This window comes from Scyliorhinus torazame, chromosome 14 (genome assembly GCF_047496885.1).
Source record: "Scyliorhinus torazame isolate Kashiwa2021f chromosome 14, sScyTor2.1, whole genome shotgun sequence".
Classification (NCBI taxonomy): Eukaryota; Metazoa; Chordata; class Chondrichthyes; order Carcharhiniformes; family Scyliorhinidae; genus Scyliorhinus; species Scyliorhinus torazame.
This window is the reverse complement of record NC_092720.1, coordinates 205,236,733-205,260,757: the sequence shown is the minus strand read 5'-3', so window position 1 is coordinate 205,260,757 and position 24,025 is coordinate 205,236,733. Positions and strand designations below refer to the sequence as shown.

At 48.8% G+C, this 24,025-nt stretch overlaps 1 protein-coding gene across 1 annotated transcript in view; it reads left to right on the top strand.

The window, feature by feature from the left end:
* Positions 1 to 24,025, top strand: part of LOC140390375 (apolipoprotein M-like) — a 99,309-nt gene that overhangs the window by 37,096 nt on the left and 38,188 nt on the right. Inside the window, exons 2-3 of the mRNA XM_072475485.1 lie at positions 6,527 to 6,675; positions 9,856 to 9,920. Coding sequence (XP_072331586.1) covers positions 6,527 to 6,675; positions 9,856 to 9,920 — 214 coding nt within the window. The remainder of the gene's footprint in view (positions 1 to 6,526; positions 6,676 to 9,855; positions 9,921 to 24,025) is intronic.

The window sequence follows — 24,025 nt, the reverse complement described above, 5'->3', positions numbered from 1 at the left end:
GAACCAGGAGGTGAAGTAATCAGTGGGAAGCGTAGCTGCTTAGGAATACAAAAAAGCACAAAAAGACAGAACTCAGGCGAGGTTACGATAGTCCCCATCTCACAAAATATGACACAGTGGATGGAAAGGCTCAGTAGACCAAGGTCCACCACACTAAGAAAACAAAAAGGGACGGTCAATAGAGAATTAAAGGTGCTATATTTAAATACACGCAGTGTACGGAACAAGGTAGATGAGCTTGTGGCCCAGATTGTGACTGGCAGGTATAATGTGGTAGGCATCACAGAGACGTGGTTGCAGGGGCTTCAGGACTGGTATTTAAACATCCAGGGATTCACAACCTATCGAAAAGACAGAGAGGTGGGCAGAGGGGGCGGGGTTGCCTTGTTAATTAGGAATGAAATTAAATCAATAGCACTAAACAACATAGGGTCAGATGATGTGGAGTCTGTGTGGGTAGAGTTGAGGAATCACAAAGGCAAAAAAATCATAATGGGAGTTATGTACAGGCCTCCTAACAGTGGTCAGGACCAGGGGCACAAAATGCACCACGAAATAGAAAGGGCATGTCAGAAAGGCAAGGTCACAGTGATCATTGGGGACTTCAATATGCAGGTGGACTGGGTAAATAATGTTGCCAGTGGACCCAAAGAAAGGGAATTCATTGAATGTTTACAGGAGGGCTTTTTGGAACAGCTTGTGATGGAGCCCACGAGGGAACAGGCCATTCTGGACTTAGTGTTATGTAATGAGCCAGACTTGATAAAAGATCTTAAAGTAAGGGAACACTTAGGAGGCAGTGATCATAATATGGTAGAATTCAGTCTGCAATTTGAAAGAAAGAAGGTAGAATCAGATGTAAAGGTGTTACAGTTAAATAAAGGTAACTACAGGGGCATGAGGGAGGAACTGACGAAAATCGACTGGGAGCAGAGCCTAGTGGGAAAAACAGTAGAACAGCAATGGCAGGAGTTTCTGGGAGTAATTGAGAACACAGTACAGAGGTTCATCCCAAAGAAAAGAAAGGTTATCAGAGGTGGGATTAGGCAGCCATGGCTGACAAAGGAAGTCAGGGAATGCATCAAAGCAAAAGAGAAAGCCTATAATGTGGCAAAGAGTAGTGGGAAGTCAGAAATTGGGAAGGCTACAAAAACAAACAGAGGATAACAAAGAGAGAAATAAGGAAAGAGAGGATCAAATATGAAGGTAGGCTAGCCAGTAACATTAGGAATGATAGTAAAAGTTTCTTTAAATACATTAAAAACAAATGGGAGGCAAAAGTAGACATTGGGCCGCTCCAAAATGACGCTGGTAATCTAGTGATGGGAGACAAGGAAATAGCTGAGGAACTAAATAAGTACTTTGTGTCAGTCTTCATAGCAGAAGACATGAGTAATATCCCAACAATTCCGGAGAGTCAGGGGGCAGAGTTGAATATGGTAGCCATCACAAAGGAGAAAGTGCTAGAGAAACTAAGAGGTCTAAAAATTGACAAATCTCCAGGCCCAGATGCGCTACATCCGAGAGTTCTAAAGGAGCTAGCTGAAGAAATAGTGGAGGCGTTAGTTATGATCTTTCAAAAGTCACTGGAGTCAGGGAAAGTCCCAGAGGATTGGAAAATCGCTGTTGTAACCCCCCTGTTCAAGAAGGGAACAAGAAAAAAGATGGAAAATTATAGGCCAATTAGCCGAACCTCGGTTGTTGGCAAGATTCTAGAATCCATCGTTAAGGATGAGATTTCTAAATTCTTGGAAGTGCAGGGTCGGATTAGGACAAGTCAGCATGGATTTAGTAAGGGGAGGTCATGCCTGACAAACCTGTTAGAGTTCTTTGAAGAGATAACAAATAGGTTAGACCAAGGAGAGCCAATTGATGTTATCTATCTTGACTTCCAAAAGGCCTTTGATAAGGTGCCTCACGGGAGACTGCTCAGTAAAATAAGGGCCCATGGTATTCGAGGCAAGGTACTAACATGGATTGACGATTGGCTGTCAGGCAGAAGGCAGAGAGTTGGGATAAAAGGTTCTTTTTCGGAATGGCAACCGGTGACGAGTAGTGTCCCGCAGGGTTCAGTGTTGGGGCCACAGCTGTTCTCTTTATATATTAACGATCTAGATGACGGGACTGGGAGCATTCTGGCTAAGTTTGCCGATGATACAAAGATAGGTGGAGGGGCAGGCAGTATTGAGGAGGTGGGGACGCTGCAGAAAGATTTAGACAGTTTAGGAGAGTGGCCCAAGAAATGGCTGATGAAATTCAACGTGGGCAAATGCGAGGTCTTGCACTTTGGAAAAAAGAATAGAGGCATGGACTATTTTCTAAACGGTGACAAAATTCATAATGCTGAAGTGCCAAGGGACTTGGGAGTACTAGTCCAGGATTCTCTAAAGGTAAACTTGCAGGTTGAGTCCGTAATTAAGAAAGCAAATGCAATGTTGTCATTTATCTCAAGAGGCTTGGAATATAAAAGCAGGGATGTACTTCTGAAGCTTTATAAAGCACTAGTTAGGCCCCATTTAGAATACTGTGAGCAATTTTGGGCCCCACACCTCAGGAAGGACATACTGGCACTGGAGTGGGTCCAGTGGAGATTCACACGGATGATCCCAGGAATGGTAGACCTAACATACGATGAACGTCTGAGGATCCTGGGATTATATTCATTGGAGTTTAGGAGGTTGAGGAGAGATCTAATAGAAACTTACAAGATAATGAATGGCTTAGATCGGGTGGACGTAGGGAAGTTGTTTCCATTAGCAGGGGAGACTAGCACCCGGGGGCACAGCCTTAGAATAAAAGGGAGTCACTTTAGAACAGAGATGAGGAGGAATTTCTTCAGCCAGAGAGTAGTGGGTCTGTGGAATTCATTGCCACAGAGGGCGGTGGAGGCCGGGACATTGAGTGTCTTTAAGACAGAAGTTGATAAATTCTTGATTTCTCGATGAATTAAGGGCTACGGAGCGAGAGCGGGTAAATGGAGTTGAAATCAGCCATGATTGAATGGTGGAGTGGACTCGATGGGCCGAATGGCCTTACATCCGCTCCTATGTCTTATGGTCTTATGGTAATTCAGTAAGTTTTGAAGTGCTGGTGGACAAGGATAAGAGTGGTCCTCGGGTGATTGTGCTAACGATATTAGGCGGGAACTGAAGAACCTAGATTGGGGGCAGATGTTTGAGGGTAAATCAACATCTGACATGTGGGAGGGTTTCAAATGTCAGTTGAAAGGAATTCAGGACCGGCATGTTCCTATGAGGAAGAAGGATAAATATGGCAAATTTCGGGAACCTTGGATAACGAGAGATATTGTAGGCCTCGTCAAAAAGAAACGGGAGGCACTTGTCAGGGCTAGGAGGCTGGGAACAGCCGAAGCCTGTGTGGAATATAAGGAAAGTAGGAAGGAACTTAAGCAAGGAGTCAGGAGGACTAAAAGGGGTCACAAAAAGTCATTGGCAAATGGGGTTCATGAAAATCCCAAGGTTTTTTACAAGTCCATAAAAAGCAAGAGGGTAGCCAGGGAAAGGGTTGGCCCAGTGAAGGACAGACAAGGGAATCTATGTGTGGAGCCAGAGGAAATGGGCGAGGTACTGAATGAATACTTTGCATCAGTATTCACCAAAGAGAAGGAATTGGTGGATGTTGAGTCTGAAGAAGGGTGTGTAGATAGCCTGGGTCACATTGAGATCCAAAAAGACGAGGTGTTGGGTGCCTTGAAAAATATTAAGGTGGATAAGTCCCCAGGGCATAATGGGATCTACCCCAGAATACTGAAGGAGGCAAGAGAGGAAATTGCTGAGGCTTTGACAGAAATCTTTGGGTCCTCACTGTCTTCAGGTGATGTCCCGGAGCACTGGAGAATAACCAATGTTGTTCCTTTGTTTAAGAAGGGTAGCAAGGATAATCCAGGGAACTACAGGCCGGTGAGCCTTACCTCAGTGGCAGGGAAATTACTGGAGAGAATTCTTCGAGACATGATCTACTCCCATTTGAAAGCAAGTAGACGTATTAGCGAGAGGCAGCACGGTTTTGTGAAGGGGATGTCATGTCTCACTAAATTGATAAAGATTTTCGAGGAGGTCACAAAGATGATTGATGCAGATCGGACAGTGGATGTTGTCTATATGGACTTCAGTAAGGCCTTTGACAAGATCCCTCATGACAGACTGGTACAAAAGGTGAAGTCACGCGGGATCAGAGGTGAGCTAGCAAGATGGATACAGAACTGGCTAGGTCATAGAAGGCAGAGAGTAGCAATGGAAGGATGCTTTTCTAATTGGAGGGCTGTGACTAGTGGTGTTCCGCAGGTTTCAGTACTAGAACCTTTGCTGTTCGTAGTATATATAAATGATTTGGAGGAAAATGTAACTGGTCTGATTAATAAGTTTGCAGACTACACAAAGGTTCTGGAATTGTAGATAGCGATGAGGACTGTCAGAGGATACAGCAGGATTTAGATAATTTGGAGACTTGGGCAGAGAGATGGCAGATGGAGTTTAATCCAGACAAATGTGAGGTAATGCATTTCGGAAAGTCTAATGCAGGTAGGGAATATACAGTGAATGGTAGAACCCTCAAGAGTATTCACAGTCAGAGAGAGCGGGGTGTACAGGTCCACAGGTCACTGAAAGGTAGTCAAGGAGGCATACGTCATGCTTGCCCTCATTGGCCGGAGCATTGAGTATAAAAATTGGCAAGTCATTTTGCAGCTGTAGAGAACCTTAGTTAGGCCACTCTTGGAATATAGTGTTCAATTCTGGTCGCCATACTACCAGAAGGCTTTAGAGAGGGTGCAAAAGAGATTTACCAGGATGTTGCCTGGTATGCAGGGCATTAGCTATGAGGAGAGATTGAATAAGCTTGGTTTGTTCTCACTGGAACAAAGGAGGTTGAGGGGCGACCTGATAGAGGTCTACAACATTATGAGGCGCATAGACAGAGTGGATAGTCAGAGACTTTTTCCCAGGGTAGAGGGGTCAATTACTAGGGGCCATAGGTTAAAGGTGCGAGGGGCAAGGTTTAGAGGAGATATACGAGGCAAGTTTTTTTATACAGAGGGTAGTGGGTGCCTGGAACTCGCTGCCGGAGGAGGTGGTGGAAGCAGGGGCGATAGTGACGTTTAAGGGGCATCTTGACAAATACATGAATAGGATGGGAATAGAGGGATACGGACCCCGTACTTTTCTTTGTTCTTTGTTTATGGTTTACATATAGAATAATGGATACCTGGGAGTGAGTTACAGACTGGAATCTAATCGAGGGGTTCAGATGGTTTATATATAGAATAATGGATACCTGGGAGTGAGTTACAGACTGGAATCTAAACGAGGGGCTCAGATGGTTTATCTATAGATTAATGGATTCCTGGGAGTGAGATACAGACTGGAATCTAATCGAGAGGCTATCAAATGGTTTATATACAGAATAAGTTCTTATCAATATTGTGGCACCATCTCATCTTTTAGAACCTCCACCCCCCCCCCCCACCCCCCCACCACCAACTCCCCCACCACCTCGACTGAAGATACTATACACTGAATAATTGAGCTGCCAGTCCTGCCCCTCCCGCACTCATGTCTCTGTGAAAGCAATCGTATCATTCTCCCATGCGTTAATCAACACCCTTAGTTCATCAGCCTTCCCCTTAAGGCTCCTTGCATTAAAGTAAATGTCATCCAGACCTATTCCATTGTGCAAACAAGTCTATCTTTGCTCTGCCTTCTAGGCTGACACAATTTTTTCTTCTATATTTAGCTGTGTATGGTACCTCCACTCTGCAACCCGCCCCCCCCAAATTAGTTAAACCCCTCCCCCCCACCAACATCATGAGCGAACCTCCCCGTTATGATATTGGCCCCATTTCGACTTTGTCTAATCATCTTCCATTTATCTAAATGCCCTGCTATGACGTCTTTAACATTACTTTCTAATATTTCTCCTGTGACAGATGTTCAGCTCACTGGCCGATAGTTTCCTGTTTTCTGTCTCACTTCCTTTTTGAAAAAAAGCTCTGTTAGCTATTATCCATTCGAATGCAACCTTCCCCAAATCTAGAAAATTAAAACCAATTAATCAATTATATCACCAGCTTCTTCTTTTCACACACGAAGATGAAATTTATCGGGTCCCAGTCAATCCACAATTCCCTTCTTATTTCTGTAACGTTTCGTCTCATCTGTTGATATGCTCTGTGTCTGCACTGGAGACACCTTCTAATACTTTGTAACCTGTTAGCCAGGATAACTTTGTCTGCAATCTCCATGGAGTTTGCCTGATGCACGATCAATTGCACAAAGACGCGAGTTGAATACAACTGAGGCTTTATTGCTCTAAGATGTGTGACCTCCCACAGCAGCTGGCGAAATGGTTGCTGCACGGAGGACACACATATTTATACTCCACCTACTGGGTGGAGCCAGCAGGCAGGGACTACCGTCGCATCTGTAGTACAGGTTCTACCATACATCACCTAATAGAGGTGCAACAGTGGTTTACCACAATGGGTTTGTTTTTCTTTTTCCTTCTGCAGTACTCGGGAAAATGGTTCATTCTCGGGGTGGCTGCAGACACAACATCCCTGCTGGTTTCATACAACGAATTGGACAGCGCGGTCTTCATGTTCACGCCCATGGAGGGAAAGCAGATGTTGCAGATGAAAGGAGCGCTCCGTCTCACCCAGTACGTACTTCACTGCTTATACTGGCTTGGGTTGACCACACTCGTACCTCTCAGCACAGTTTCGATGGACCGAATGGACTCCTCCCTTTGTGCTTGTACATAGAAACATACGAATGAGCAGATTGAGTCAGCCATTCAGTCCCTCACACCGGCTCCGCCATTCAGTAGGATCAAGGCTGAGCTGATTGTGGCTACAACTCCACTTTCATTCCTACCGCCTATACCCTAAGTCTCCCTTATCAATAAACAATTTATCTAATTCGATCTTTAAAATATTCAATGACCCTGCTCCCACTGTTCCCGGGGGAAGAGAGTTCCAAAGACTCACAACCCTGTGAGAGAAAAAAAAATCTCCTCTTCAAAGTGAACCTCTTATTTTGAAACTGTGTCTCCCGGTTCTAGTCTCTCCCACCAGAGGAAACATCCTTTCAGCGTCCACCCTGTCAAGTCCCCTCAGGCTCTTATGGCCAGGACGTTTGGGATGGTATCGTTCCCGACGTCTGTCCCAGAGAGATTTCGGGCTCCAATGAGCATTAATTGACCGCATGGTGGTGGGGGGGTGTCAAAGTTAAAAGGGGGTTTCTGATGGACGCCTCCCCTACCACCAGAGGTCAAGAGAGGCAGGAACCCAGCATGATGCCACTGCCGACCCCCTACCCTTGACCCCCACTGTCTACAAACAGACCAGTGGAGATACGTAAACTTTATGCCCATGTGTTTCAATAAGATTGCATCTTATTCTTCCAAACTCCAATGGATATAGTCCAATCTGTCCTCCCTTTCTTCATTGGACAACCCCCTTATTCCAGGAACCAGCCGAGTGAACCTTCTCTGAACTGCTTCTAATGTAATCATGTCCTTTCTCAAATAAGGAGACAAAACTGTACACAGTACTGGTGTAGTCTCACCAAGGTCTGACACAACTGTAGCAATTTATCCCTACTTTAAATTCCATCCCTTTGTAATGAACAAGGGCCACAATTCTCCCGTTTTGAGTCTAAGTGCACCCGCCAGCGGGAAAACCCATTCCCACTGGGAGCGCTGCTCACAAACCATTCAATCCTTTTGATCAGAAGGTTGGGATTTACGTTGGACTTGACAGGGGCGGGACCTAAACTCACTGACAGGCTCCGTTCCTCGGAGATCGATCTCTGAATAATGCTGCAGACCCCAACCCCACAAATCGCTGGCAAGGAAGCCCCCAAGTGAGCGACACCCCATTGTGGGCTCACCAAATGCACCATGTCCAGTTCACAGATCTGTCAGAAGAAGGAGAAATTATTCCATCTGTAGCCTTGAAACCTCTAAACTCTTCCCCAGCATGTCCAGGTCAAAGGAAAACAGTGCAAATCCCAATGGCTGTTCTGGAGCGATTCCCATCGCAATTCACCAACACTTCGTCATTTTTCTTTTTGAGCTTGGAGAAATTCTCACTGATTCCTCCACACCTGTGGATTTCTTCTGGAGTGGGGGCCTAAAGACGCCAGCAAGACTCGCTCCTCAGAGATTAGGGTGCCCAGATCTTTGAGTTAACTGGAAGGTTCCCCCACCCGTGCACATCGCAAACCCCCACCCTCACGACAGACGTGGTCAACAATCCCAACACTTGACCTGGAAGGGCAACTTCACACTTCACCCAATCACTAAAGGTCCATGTGCAACCCCCCCCCCCCCGCATCCACATCCTGGTCCCACCTCCAACCATCCTGGCTGGAATTGGGGCATTGCTGACCACCACCCTCCCAAGTGAGCAGACTCCATTATGGGGTTGCTGAGGGTTCCAGCATCTTAAAGGTCCCCCTGCTTTACAACCCCCTTCCTCTTTCAGGACCAATCTCCATGTACTCCCTTCAGGTCCCCGCTCTTCGTAACCCCCCCTTCATGCCCCCTCTTTCATGCCCCCTCCTTCATACCCACCCTCTTCAGGGGCCCCCCTCAATTCCACACCCTTTCGTGACTATGGTCCCTCTCAATCCCCATCCCCGTCACTCTGGCAGTGACGACTCTCCAGCCCTGTGTCCGCCCACCTAGGGCTCCAATGGCCTCCAAGACCCCTCGCTATCCCCCTCCAGAGAGGCCATCACATCTGGTTTCCATTTTTGGAAACCGGCCTCACGGTTACCGATGGGGCAGGTGAATCCCAGATACCGGGAGACACTGGCCTCGAACGGATGAGCATATTTGCATGTGCAGTTTAAAGACTCATTTAAATATGTAAGTGTGGTTCATTCCCAGTAAGGGCGCGATCCAGATCACGGCAGGTGTTGTGGGCTCGGCGCATCGTGCTGCATTCGGTGCCGGTCGCTAACCGGGGGCTGGATTCTTTGCAGCCGGGCGCCAAAATCGCATTTGGCGCGGGGACGGAGAATCAACTTTCACGCCGAAATCGGGCCTGGTGCCGGTCAGACGATTCTCCGGGACCCAAGAATCGGCGTGATCACAGAGCACGCCGCGCGGCTGGGGGACCGTTGCCAGAGTCCCGCCCAGTGATCCTCCATCTGCGGCAGCCCTGGTGGGGATCGGATCAGGCACTGGGAGGGGGGGGGGGGGGGGGCCTTATGGGCGGCCGGGGGACAGATTGGGCCGGTTGGATGCTGGCGTATGTGCGGGCTCAAAACCGGAAGTGCGGGAGCCCGTATCCACAGCTAAACCTGCGTGAATCACTCCAGGGTCCCTGCTAGTCCTCTGAAGGTGAGTGAATTAGCTTTTCTTTTGAGGAAACTCCGGAGTGAAACGTCAGCGTTTTTGCACAGGCGTGGTGACATAGTCCCATTTTGGTAGAATCCATCCCCACGTTTAAGGCTTCTCCTGCTATTTTCCAGGAATAGCAGGCGGTGAGCCAGGCGCAACGTGGAGTTAGAATTGCCCCCATGAAATCAGACAAGATAAACCTCTACAAGCAGTTAAAAAGGAAGAGTGAATAAACCGAGCATTAGCTCCTTAGAGGATGAGACTGAGGAATTAATGGGAAGCAAGGAAATGGCAGAGACTTTGAACAAACATTTTGTATCTGTCTTCACGGTAAACACCTCAAGAATATTAGAAAACCAGGAGGAGGGAGGAACTCAAACTATTCACAATCACTGGAGAAAAAGTGCTGGGAAAAGCATTGGGGCTGTGAGTTCAATCGAGGAGCGAGGAGAGTGAACAAGAATATGACTTTCTGTTGTTGCTTCACAGATCGATGCAATGTATGCCGTTGCAATGGATCTATCAGGTCAACAAAGAGACTCAGAAACTGGAAGGTGAGCTCACAACAGGGAGGGTTCCACAGTTCAAACCATTCACTGTGCAGGAACACCAACAAACAGAATATATTTTATATAGTGTGGAATTATCAGGTATTGCAGTACCTAAGAGGCTGATGACCATTGGTTAAACCCAGGAGTTTACCATTGGCTGTTGGTACGTAGCTCCGCCCTGACAGGCGGAGTATAAGAACCGGTGCCGTCCCAGCAGCCTTGACTTTCTGTACCGAAGCTGCTGGGGAACAAGTTCTAGTCGATTAAAGCCTTCAGTTAGGAAATCACTTCGTCTTGAGTGTAATTGATCGTGCATCATATAGGCAGGAGCTTTCTCCCTCAATGTCCCTCAGTATTAGCTTGTGGGTTGATCTATTATATACATGGGAGCAATCCATTGAACCGGGGGGGCCAATTCATTGAATGATCACAGTTAATCTGTATCCACTCAGCTTGGTTCCTCAATCATAGATTCATGGGAGCCCTACAATGCAGAAGGAGGCCATTCGGCCTATCAAGTCTGCACTGATCACCCGTAACCCCAGCACACCAAGGGACAATTTCAGTATGGCCAATTCACCTAACCTGCACACCTTTGAACTGTGGGTGGAAAGCAGAACACTTGGAGGAAACCATAAGACCACAAAACATAGGAGCCGAATTACGCCATTCGGCCCATCAATTCAATTATGGCTAATATGTTTCTCATCTCCATTCTCCTGCCTTCTTCCCATAACTCCTGATCCCCTTATTAATCAAGAACCTATCTATCTCTGTCTTAAAGACACTCAGTGATTTGGCCTCCACAGACTTCTGCGGCAAAGAGTTCCACAGATTCCACAAATTTCTCATCTCAGTTTTAAAGGATTGTCCCTTTAGTCTGAGGCTGTGGCCTTGGCTTCTAGTTTTTCCTACAAGTGGAAACATCCTCTCCACGTCCACTCTATCCAGGCCTCGCAGTATCCTGTAAGTTTCAATAAGATCCCCCCTCATCCTTCTAAACTCCAACGAGTACAGACCCAGAGTCCTCAACCGCTCCTTGTATGACAATCTCTTCATTCCAGGGATCATTCTTGTGAACCTCCTCTGGACCCTCTCCAAGGCCAGCACATCCTTCCTTAGATACTGGACTCAAAACTGCTCACAATACTCCAAATGGGGTCTGACCAGGGCCTTATACAGCCTCAGAAGTACATCCCTGTTCTTGTATTCTAGCCCTCTTGACATGAATGCTAACATTGCATTTGCTTTCCTAACTGCCAACTGAACCTGCACGTTAACCTGAAGAGAATTTTTTTATCTTTTAAAAAAATGTTTAGAGTACCCAATTAATTTATTCCAATTAAGGGGTAATTTAGCATGCCCAATCCACCTACACTGCACATCTTTGGGTTGTTGGAGCGAAACCCATGCAAACACAGGAAGAACGCGCAAACGCCACACGAACAGTGACCCAGAGCTGGGATCGAACCTGGGACCTCGGAGCCGTGAGGCAGCAGTGCTAACCACTGTACCACCGTGCTGCCCCTCCTTAAGAGAATCTTGAACTAGTACTCCTCAGTCCCTTTGTGCTTCTGATTTTCTAAACCTTTTCTCATTTAGAAAATAGTTTATGCCTAGATTCCTCCTTCCAATGTGCATAATCTCACACTTTTCTACATTGTATTCCATCTGCCACTTCTTTGCCCACTCTCCTAGCCTGCCCAAATCCTTCTGCAGCACCCCTGCTTTCTCAATACTACCTGTCCCTCTACAGATCTTTGTATCATCTGCAAACTTAGCAACAGTGCCTTCAGTTTCTTCTTCCAGATCGCTAATGTATGTAGTGAAAAGTTGTGGTCCCAACATCGATCCCTGAGGTACACCACTAGTCACCGGCTGCCACCCTTAAAAAGACCTCTTTATTCCCTCTCTGCCTTCTGCCAGTCAGTCAATCCTCGGTCCATGCCAGGATCTTACCCTTAAGCCGATGGGTTCTTAACTTATTTAACAATCTCCTATGTGGCACCTTGTCAAAGGCCTTCTGGAAAGCTAAATAAGTCACGTCCACTGGTTCTCCTTTGTCTAACTTCCTTGTTACTTCCTCAAAGAATTCTAACTGATTTGTCAGATGTGACCCCCACTTTGCGAAGCTGTGCTGACTCAGTCCTATTTTATCATGCACTTCGAAGTACTCCATGATCTCATCTTTAATAATGGACTCTAAAATCTAATCAATGACCGAAGTCAAGCTAACGGCCTATAATTTCCTATTCTGCTTCCCTCCCTTCTCGAATGGTGGTGTTACATTAGCCATTTTCCAGTCCACTGGGACCCTCCCTGCCTCCAGTGATTCCTGAAAGATCACCACCAATGCCTCCACAATCTCCTCAGCTATCTCCTTTTGATCCCTGGAGTGTAGTCCATCTGGTCCAGGTGATTTATCCACCTTCAGACCTTTCAGTTTCCCCAGAACCTTCTCCTTAGTAATGGTCACTGCACTCACCTCTGCCCCCTGATTTACCTGGAGTTCTGGTATCCCACTGATGTCTTCTGCCATGAAGACTGATGCAAAGTAACTATTCAGTTCCTTTGCCATCTCTTTGTTTCCTATTACTATTTCTCCAGCCTAATTTTCCAGTGGTCCAATGTCTATTCTTGCCTCTCAAGTTTCATATCTCAAATCTCTTGCTATCTTCTTTTATATTACTAGCTAGCTTGCACTCATATTTCATCTTCTCCGCCCTCCTTATAGTCCTCTGCTCACTTTTTTTAATAAATGTTTTTAATTGGCTTTTTTGAACATGGTATATATACAGGTGTACACAAAGAAGAGGGAGGGGAAAAAAAGAGAGAGGGTAATACAAACAAGGTAAAAACAACAATGCTATATAATTAGCAAGATCACGTAAAAAAATGGGTGTGGGGAGGTAAAAACTGGGGAAGTGCATCATTCCAAACGTACGCACTTCACAGGCCATGAGCTATATTATGGTCGGTGCTCATTCTCTGTGATATTATTTGAGGTACTCGAGAAACAATTATATTATACATGTATGCATGTTTTAGGGGGTGGGAAGCCCCCCCTTTCTTTTCCAATCTCCCAATCCCCTAGCTTCCCACTAATCCTCACTACCTTCTATTCCTTTTCTTTTGCTTTTGCTGTCTCATAACTTCCTTTGTCAGCCATGGATGCCTTGTCCTCCTGTTAGCATGTTTCCTCCTCCTTGGGATGAATTTCTGTTCTGCATGGAATATCGGGTGTGGGGATGGTTGTTTTCCCCATGCTCCTTAGGAGTATGAGCTTTCTCTCTCGTGGAGAGATAGCTTACCCGTACTTGCATAAAAGGCGGGCCAGTCTGGAACCGACTGACAGGAGCGTGTACCTGGTGAGTTTCTACCGGTACTCACATACATAGCTGTTGTGAGATAAATGCTGTTTACTTTTGCTTTCTTTGGACTCCCCAAGCGTTAATAAACTGGCGACGAGGGTAAACCTGGTGCTGCTGACGTGTAACCTATCCCGCTGAGCCACCTCCCCATGTTGATTTTTCTTTCTTCTGGACTGCGCTGCAAGGTTGGGTGATTGGCGATGCCTTTGACCCTGGTATGGAAACTTGGAATCAGCACGCAGAGTGAATACGGTACTTCTTCAGAGCCAATAATATCATAGTGAATGAGCGCCAGACCGTAATATTGTTGATGGCCTGTGGAGGGCGTACGTTTGGAATGATCCAGGGCCTCACATTTCCAGCGGCACCCAAATCGATGATGTTGAACCAGCTTGTCGTTATGGGACAGCATTTCAATCCAACCCTGTCTATCATTGTTCACCGATACAGGTTCAATACAGCGAGAGGTCCACAGGGCAGTCCGTTTAGAGACTGTTTTAGTGGATGTGCCCCATGGGGGTTTAGTCTGTGGGGTAAACGGCAATGAAACTCAGAAGAAATTTCTGGGCAAAAGTTTCCTCATGTTTCAACAAGTGATGCAAATCTCCCTTTCTCAAGGAAGCGCTGCAAGGGGCCTTCAAGAGTTGCAGGGTATGGAAGTGAGTGTTCTCCGGTGCTGCCCCTACGTGGTTCCTCTATGGCTCAGAAGGAACACCGCAGCGATTCCAACCTTTGGTTACGGGGCCAGGTTCTGTTGTGTTGGGCGCTCTGGATCCGTGGAACACATACAGGTCATCAACACTTGAAATAGTGCAACACTATTTTATTGAATCATTAACTGTTTAACATACTCTCACTGCGGGTTAACACGATACTAGCTTCAACTAAAGACTTTTGTCTTGTCCTAATCAGTCGATGCACTCAGCACATGGTGAATGTCTGTGCTGCAGGCTGTGAGCTCTGTCTTACTCGCTAGCTGCTACTTGAATGAGCGGGAACTCTGGTGCCCCCTGTCTTTATAGTGCGTGTGCTCTCACTGGTGATTGGCTGTGGTGTTGTGTGTGTTGATTGGTCCCACTGTGTGTCCATCAGTGTGTGTCTGCACCATGATATACTGGTGTATATTATGACAGGTTCCACGCCACACACTGTTCCTGGACGCCACTGACAACAATTCTGCTCCCTGCGTGACGTGCAGATATTAGGTTGGACGTAGCCACCGGATATAGGAGAGAGGATGCCCCAGGGTAAGGCCCATGTGTTTGGACGACCTGGAATAGGCTGAGGATGAGGTCAAAGTGTATCTCAATTGTGTGTCGGCACCCTGTACAGCCCCGATCCGTATTCTGGTGCGGGCCAAGGTACATTTGCTCCGGATGCAGTTGGACACAGGAGCGGCTGTTTTGGTAGTGACGTAACATAGATCAAGTAGGGAGAGAGTCCTTTGTTGTTGACGACCCGCAGCTCGGTTGGCCACGTATACGGGTGAACGTTTGCATATAGTGGGGTCTACACTCTCTTCAGTGGTTTATGACTGTCAGTCCTTGCACCCAACCCTCATCGTGGTGAAGGGCGAAGGCCTAGCTTGTTGGGCCATGATTGGCAGTGCCACTTAAAGTGTGATTACCGATATGTTTTTCAAGTGGAGATGGGGGACCTATGCTCAGTGCTGAGCAAGTTCCTCGAGTTTTTCGGCCTGGCCTTAGGCCCGTTAAGGTTGTCATGGATACTATCCAGATATTTTCTGGCCCACCCGATCCTTATCCCATCAATCGGGATGGTTGCGATCGAGCTTCGATGGTTGGAAAGTTTGTGGATCATCCGGCCCGTGCATTTTGCCGACTGGGCTACACTGGTGGTCCCGGGGCTGAAGCCGGATTGGACGTTTTGTGGCGATTACAAGTTAACGGTGAGCACGGCTTTTAGGTTAGGCCGTTAGCCTCAGCCCAGGATTGAGGATCTATCCGCTCCGTTGGCTGGTGGATCGACGTTTAATAAACCCAACATGAGTGACACTTATTTACAACTATGTTTGGATAAGGCCTTGAGGAACTATGTGACTATCAACACACACAAGGGTCTGCACGATTATACCTGGCTTGTGTTTGGCATGTCCTCGGTGTGTGCTGTGTTTCAGCGCATGATGGAGGGCATTTTGCACGGTTTACTGCGAATTGCCATCTATCTCAATGCCGTTTTGATCACAGGGGTCACGGAGGAGCTTCGATGCTGTGCTATAGAAGTTCTCTGGAGTCTGCCTGCGCAGGGAGTAATGCGTCTTTCACGCCAAGGAGATGGTTTATTTGGGCTACCGGGTCGTTTGCGAAGGGCTACAAATGGTAGTGGATAAATTACAGGCGATAAAGAGACGTCACAGAGCCCTGTTCTTCTTTAGGTCTCATAAATTATTCTGGGAGTTTCGTCCCTAACCTGGCTACCGTCCTGGCCTCCCTTCACTTGCTATCGACGAAGCGCCACCACTGGGTTTGGGGTGCGACCCAGGTGACAGCCTTTAAGGAGGTAAAGCGCCATTTATCCTCTTCGAAACTGCTGACTCATTTCAACTTCGGCACGGTGGCACAGTGGTTAGCACTGCTGCGTCACAGCGGCAGGGACCCAGGTTCCATTCCGGGTTCTTCTTGAGTTTGTATGTTCTTCTTGTGTCTGTGTGGGTTTCTTCCAGCTGCTCCGGTTTCCTCCCACGGTCCAAAGATGTATGGGGCAGATGGATTGGCCATGCTAAATTGCCCATTATTGTCCAGGCATGTGCAGGTTAGGTAATGGGGTTGCAGGGATGTAGTATTTCGAGTGCTCATTTGAAGGGTCAGTGCAGACTTGATGGGCCGAATGGACTCCTTCTGCACTGTAGAGATTCTATGACTCGTCCAAACCTTTGTTTGTGACCTGTGATGCCTCGCCATATGGCATAGGCTGTCATATCATATGTGTGAAGGCCGTGACCGTCCAATCACGTTTGCCTCCCAGACACTGGGCTTTGTTGTTAGCCGCATATGAGTACCCTTCTGGACACCGTCCAGGGACACAAATTGCGAATGCGATGCATTGAGTTGTCTTCCCCTTGTCTGTTGCGGCCGCTGAACCGCACACTGCGGACGAAGCCATCGCAGTGCTCAGCTTTATGGACTCTTTGCCTGTGACTGCGTCCTCTGCCCGCGAGTGGACGCAGACCAACCCTGTGCTGGCTAAGGTACGTCGGCTGGTGTTGTACGGTGGGCAGTGCCAACAGCTTCCAGGAGAGTTGTAGGCGCTTTCTCCCAAATTCTCAGAATTGACTGTGGAGGGCGGTATCCTCCTATGGGACACGAGGGTCGTCATCCCTGCAGGCTTTGGTTTTCAAGGATCTTCACACGGGACATCCTGGAGTCTCCAAGTTGAAGAAGTTCGCCGAAGCTACGTTTGATGGCCAGGGTTGGACGCAGATATCGAGGCTCTGGCCCAGGTCTGCCCCATATATCAGAAACATCAGGAGCACCCCAAGGCGGCACCTGGGAGTGATGTGTTGGGTGCTCTGGATCCGTGGAACACATACAGGCCACCAACACTTAAAATAGTACAACACTATTTTATTAAGCTAGAAACTGTTGAACATACTTTCACTGTAGGTTAACACGATGTTAGATTAAACTAAAGACCTATGCCTGTCCTAACCAGTCTATGCACTCAGCACATGGTGAAGATCTGTGCTTTAAGCTGTAAGCTCTGTCCTTCTGAGAGGCTGCATCCCGAATGAGCGGGAACTCTGATGCCCTCTGTCTATATAGTGAGTGTGCTCTAACTGGTGATTGGCTGCGGTGTTGTGTGTGTTGATTGGTCTTGCTGTGTGTCCATCAGTGTGTGTGTCTGCACCATGATATACTGGTGTATATTATGACATCCCACTTTTATAAAAAATGTATGTGTGTGGCAATAAATAATGTGTGGTGAGAATGTTCCTAACTACGTATGGGGTGCGAAGACATATTTACAGGACTACGTACATGAGAACTAAGCTATTTACATGGGAAGGTGCCTGGTGCAGAGAAGCAGTATGCAACAAGAGTAATGCGATCAACACTATATACAAACCAGGGAAACGATCAAACAAAGCAACAAAACAATTCAGAGAGTCCATAAATTCGAAAAGTTCATAAATTTAGTCTCTGAGGTGGGCGACGAATTCTGGTTGACCGCCTCAAGGGTGGGTCGAGAGCCGCCAGTTCAGGAGTGGGCTGGGCTGCATCAAAGTCAGGGGGAGGCAGAGTGACAGGGAGCTCTGCATAGTCCGTGGCAGGGTCAGCAGGAGGGCGAGGCGACACTGGAGGATCACGTGGCGAGCGTGGAACGAGACGAAGGGTGCGTCGATAGGCCAGCAAGGCAAGGTAGAAATCAGACCCAGCATCGGCAGCCTTGCATAGGAGACGTTTGACGGTATGTACTCCCTTCTCTGCTGTTGGATTGGGGGTACAGGGGACTGGACGACACTTGGGCAAAATTGTACCGCCTGGCAAAGTTGGTCCATTCTTGGCTGGCGCAGAATAGAGCCATCCGGTAGACGAACCAGGGACGAGCGGGGGGCCACCTGCCGAAGGACAACAGCGGTTGCAGACCAGCCACCATCCGGAAGATGGACGCGGATGTTGTCATCTGGAGCCAGAGCAGGGAGATCAGCTGCACGGGAGTCATGAGCCGCCTTGTGCTGTGCACGAGACAGTTGCATCCGGTGAAGGACAGGAACGTGGTTGAGGTCTGGGACATGGATGGACGGCACCGTCGACCTCAGGGTGCGACTCATGAGTAACTGGGTGGGCGACAAGCCAGTGGACAGTGGGGCGGAGCGATAGGCCAGCAAGGCAAGGTAGAAATCAGACCCAGCATCGGCAGCCCTGCATAGGAGCCGGTTGGCGATTTGTACTCCCTTCTCTGCCATTGGATTGGGGGTACAGGGGACTGGACGACACATGAGCAAAATTGTACCGCCTGGCAAAGTTGGTCCATTCTTGGCTGGCGAAGCAGGGGCCATTGTCCGACATAACCCTGAGCGGGATGCCGTGTTTCTTTACATGCACGAATGACTGCAGACGAGGTGAGGTCGTGCAACTGTATCACCTCCGGGTAATTCGAAAAGTAGTCCACGATCAGGACATAGTCTCTACCCGACACGTGGAACAGGTCAATGCCCACCTTGGTCCATGTTGACGTGACCAACTCATGGGGCTGCAGGGTCTCATGTGGTTGGGCTGGCTGGAAGCGCTGACAAGTGGGGCAGTTGAGCACTGTGTTGGCGATGTCGTCATTAATGCTGGGCCAGTACACTGCCTCTCGGGCCCGTCGGCGGCACTTTTCCACGACAAGGTGGACCTCGTGTAGTTGTTCCAGGACAAGCGGGTGACAATGCGGTACAATTTTAGAAGAACCCCGTCTACTACCGCCAGATCATCTCTGGCATTATTGAATTGAGGGCAATGGCCCTTGAGCCACCCGTCCGTTAGGTGGCGCATGCCACACTGTAGCAAAGGGTCAGCCGCAGTCTCGCAGTGAATTTGGACGAGGCGTTCATCCGAGGCAGGTAGATTGGAGGCCGCGAATGCCACATGGGCGTCAACCTGGCAGACAAATCCCGCTGGGTCACATGGAGTGTTGACTGCCCTGGAGAGAGCGGCAGCAATGATGAGGTCCTTGCCTTTGGTGAATACCAGCTGGAAGTCATATCGCCGGAGCTTGAGAAGAATACGCTGGGGGCGAGGCGTCATGTCGTTCAAGTCTTTCTATATTATATTGACCAGCAGGCGATGGTCGGTCTCGACGGTGAATTGAGGAAGACCGTAGACATAATAGTGAAACTTAACAACACCAGTCAGAACGCCCAGGCACTCCTTTTCTATCTGCGAGTAGCGCTGCTCCGTGGGGGTCATCGCACGTGACGCATATGCAACGGGGGCCCATGATGATGCCTTATCACGTTGAAGGAGCACTGCCCCAATGCCGGATTGACTGGCATCGGTTGAAATTTTGGTCTCCTTTGCCGGATCAAAGAAAGCGAAGACCGGGGCCGTGGTCAGTTTTGCCTTGAGTTCTCTCCATTTTCGCTCGTGGGCAGGAAGCCATTGGAAGTCTGTCGTCTTCCTGACCAGGGGCAAAATTCTCCGGTATCGGTGCGATGTCCGCCAACCGGCGCCCAAAATGGCGCCGGCTGGCGGAAAAGGACTTTGGTGCCCCGCCAGCTGGCGCGGAAATGACATCTCCGGGCGGCGCATGCGCGGGAGCGTTAGCGGCCGCTCATGGCATCCCCGCGCATGCGCTGTGGAGGGAGTCTCTTCCGCCTCCGCCATGGTGGAGACCGTGGCGAAGGCGGAAGGAAAAGAGTGCCCCCACGGCATAGGCCCGCCCGCAGATCGGTGGGCCCCGGCGGGGGGGTCGGAGAACCTCGACCCTGGTTCCTGAGATCCGTGGTATGAGAGGCGAGGTTAGGGATGAATTTCCCTAAAAAATTGACCATGCCCAGAAATCGGAGGACCGCCTTCTTGTCCTCTGGTGTTTTCATAGCTGTGATGGCAGCTACCTTGTCCGCATACGGCTGCACACCCAATTGGGAGATGTGGTCCCCGAGGAACTTAAGTTCTGTCTGACCAAAAGAGCATTTGGCCCTGTTGAGGTGGAGGCCATGCTCATGTATACGTCTGAATACTTGCTGGAGGCGATTAACATGCTCCTGCGGAGTGGTGGACCAAATGATTATGTAATCGACATAGACACGAACACCTTCAATACCTTCCATCATTTGTTCCATAATCCTATGGAACACTTCTGATGCCGAGATGATCCCAAACGGCATCCTGTTGTAACAATATCTTCCAAAGTGGGTGTTAAATGTGCAGAGTTTCCTGCTGGATTTATCGAGCTGGATTTGCCATAATCCTTTTGAGGCGTCAAGTTTCGTAAAGAGCTTGGCGCGAGCCATCTCACCTGTGAGCTCTTCGCTCTCGGGAATTGGATAGTGCTCTCTCATAATATTGCGATTTAGATCCTTGGGATCAATGCAAATTCTCAATTCGCCGGAAGGGTTTTTTACACATACCATGGAACTGACCCAGTCGGTCGGTTCCGTGACTTTGGAAATCACTCCTTGGTTCTGGAGGTCCTGCAACTGTTGCTTGAGGCGGTCCTTAAGGGGTGCTGGGACCCTGCGAGGTGCATTCGGCGTGACATTCGGTTTTAATAAAATCTTGTAGGTGTATGGGAGCGTGCCCATGCTCTCGAAGACGTCGTGGTACTGGTTGATAATGGCGTCGAGCTGCGCCCTGAAGTCAGTGTCCTGAAAGGCAGACGCGTCAGCAGGAGAGCGAGAGTGAACTCTCTGAACTGGGTTCAACAGCTTGCATGCCTGCGCGCTTTCGAGGAGCCCACAATTTCAAAGGGAAGGATGGCTTTGCGTGACCTGTGCGTCACTTCAAGTTGGCATGAGCCGCTGGCAGCAATGTCATTGCCATTATACTCCAATAGCTGGCAGGCTGATGGCAGGATGGCTGGTTTGACCTGAAGGCTTTGGAGGTCAGACCGCGCAATGAGATTGGCGGAGGCACCAGTGTCCAGGCGGAATCGTATTTGGGACCTGTTGACGGTAAGGCTGGCAGACCACTCATCGTCCGGATCAATGCTGTATACCGATCGAGGCTGGATTCTTTGCTTCGGGGACACCCTGTTTTTTGAAATGATACCGACTCGAAAAGGCGCCTTCAGGTCCTCGGTGTCAATATCGGGTAGCAGGTCCGAATCGGGCTCTGTGCCCGTGGGTTGAATGGCCCGGACATCCCTGCGAGGCTGGTTGGAGCGACAAGAGTTGGCAGGCTGAGCTGCTCTGCAGAAAGCAGCATAGTGGCCAAGTTTGCCACATCGCAGGCATCGTCGGGATTTGGCAGGACATTGCCGCTTTAAGTGCGGTGCGGTCGTACGTGGTGCGCGCCTGCGCAGTACGTTCGTCGACGTCCCCTTGTTCGGTGCGCTTCAGTCGCTTGGATGTGGGAATACCGACTAGTGGCATGTTCATGTAGGTCGCAGGTCTCGATGGCGGTCGCTAGGGTGAGCTGCTTTACCTTGAGGAGCTCTGGCGTAGGGGTCCGACTGAACACCGAAAACGATCTGGTCGCGTATCATGGAGTCGGAGGTGGGCCCGTAATTACAGGACTGCGCAAGGACCCTGCAAACGCTGTTGGAATGCACAGCGCTCAAAACTTTCATTCACCCCGATGTCACAGTGACTGTCAAACTTAAGGAGGACCGTCTTGAATTTTGATTTATCTTCACCATCAGCAAAGGTGAGAGAATTTAAAATGTGGATGGCATGGTCCCCGGCCGTGGATAGGAAGAGAGCGACTTCCTGACGTCTGAGGCAGCTTTCCAGTCTGTGGCTTCAAGGTAGAGCTGGAAGCGTTGTTTGAATATCTTCCAGTTGGCCCCTAGGTTACCGGTGATGCGGAGCGGCGGCGGCGGGCGGACGCTGTCCATTTTGCAGGATGACTGTATGCTGGTGGAAGGAGGATCACTTGCAGGTAGGTCTAAGAAGTTCTAATATCCCTCACCTACTGGTACCATGATGTGTTGGGTGCTCTGGATCCGTGGAACACATACAGGCCACCAACACTTAAAATAGTACAACACTATTTTATTAAGTCAGAAACTGTTGAACATACTTTCACTGTAGGTTAACACGATGTTAGATTAAACCAAAGACCTATGCCTGTCCTAACCAGTCTATGCACTCAGCACATGGTGAAGATCTGTGCTGTAAGCTCTGTCCTTCTGAGAGGCTGCATCCCGAATGAGCGGGAACTCTGATGCCCTCTGTCTATATAGTGAGTGTGCTCTAACTGGTGATTGGCTGCGGTGTTGTGTGTGTTGATTGGTTTTGCTGTGTGTCCATCAGTGTGTGTGTCTGCACCATGATATACTGGTGTATATTATGACAGGGAGTGGTTGAGTCGCCCTTGGGCTGGCGTTTATGCGGATTTTGATGGCTCTTTTTTGGGGTTGATGTTTCAGATCATGGTGGACACCCAGTCCAAGTGGCTGGAGGGCCACAGGATGACGTCCATCACATCCCGGGCGACTATAGAGTACCTACGTGCTTCTCTATCAGTCCATGGCACACCCGAGGTGCTCATCACTGATAATGGAACCTCACTTATGAGCAAAGAGTTTGCCGCTTTTGCGAAGTGCAACGGCATTCGCCATGTCCTCACCGCCCCTGATCACCGAATGGTTTAGCCGAGAGAGCATGTGCTCTCAAGGGGTTGGAAGAAGGAGTGGACGAATCAGACTGTGGGCTCGATGGATACCCGGCTTGCAAGATTCCTGTTTTCATTTAGGACCACTCCTCACCTGGTGACTGGGGTGGTCCCTGCTGAGCTGTTAATGGGTTGACAGCTTCGGACGCGACTGTTTGCTAATGCCAGACATTGGCACTAAGGTGCGCCGTAACCAAGAATCGCAAGGGCGTTTTTGGCACGATCTCTTTGACGTTTTGCACCTGACAATGCAGTCTACATTCATAACTTTACCGAAGGCGCACACTTGCTCTCTGGGATCACGGTCCATCAATCGGGTCCTGCATCTCACCAGGTTTATGTTTGTAGGCAGCTTATATGGTGACATGGATGATATCCTTTCCCGGCGGTCTCTTCGTTGTCAGTTACTGCAGCAGAGCTCTTCCTCAGATACTCCAGCTCCACTGCCGGGACAGCCCACTGCTGCGACACCTTCATTTTCCCGCGACGCTGACATACCTGATGTTCTGTCCACAGACTCTAGCATGGAGATGCAAACATCTGGGATCTCCGGCACCAATGTCGTAGTCCCCCCCTCCCCCGACCAATGATCGGCCATAAACGTCGTTTGCCGACAAGGTACACGTCCGCCGACCCTACACCTCCTCTCGACAGCGACCTGCCGGAGCTGAAACGTGTTTGTCATCCGACTACTGCTGGTGCTGCTCTGATTCTTCTTCTTCTTCCTCAATGATCTTCGCAACTTTATCATCTTCTCCTCAGCATCGTCCTTCGAAGGTGTCTACGGACTTTGCTGGGGGAAGGAGGAATGTAATAACATGCGTGGGACATACGTTATGGGGATGGCCCTGTGTTCCTTGAGGAATATGAGCTCCCCTCTAGGGGTGGGGTAGGTTACCCCTGCTTGTATAAAAGGTCGGCACTCATGTAAATAATTGTTGTAAAATAAATGCCGTTTACTATGTCTTACTTTGGCCTCTCCGAGCCTTATCAAAGTAAGGATGATTCACTACCCCTGGATCATACAGAATATGAGCTCCCCAATTTGAGGTCAGGGACCCTTAACAATGTTCGCTTTGTATAAATAGGGTCGACCAGTTAGGCGCCAACTGGAGAAAACCCAGTAGTGAACTACAGGAGCTGTACATAATAGTTCTGTAAAATAAAGTAAATTTTGTTTCTCCAGCACTCGGTGGGTTACTTTGTTGTCCTTACAAAACTGGCGATGTGGATAAAGACTAGTTAGCTGTCAATGTTGCTGAGCCACCTCCTCATCTTTATTAGATACAGATTGGAATTTGCCTCTTTTCAGATGGTTGGACGTGTTTGATGCTGGGCTGGAAGATTGAAATCAGTACATACAGAGGATGCGTTACTTTATCCGGTCCAACAATATCGCTGAGAACGACTGCCAGGTAGTCATTTTCCTCCCTGCCTGTGGTACACACACGTTGGG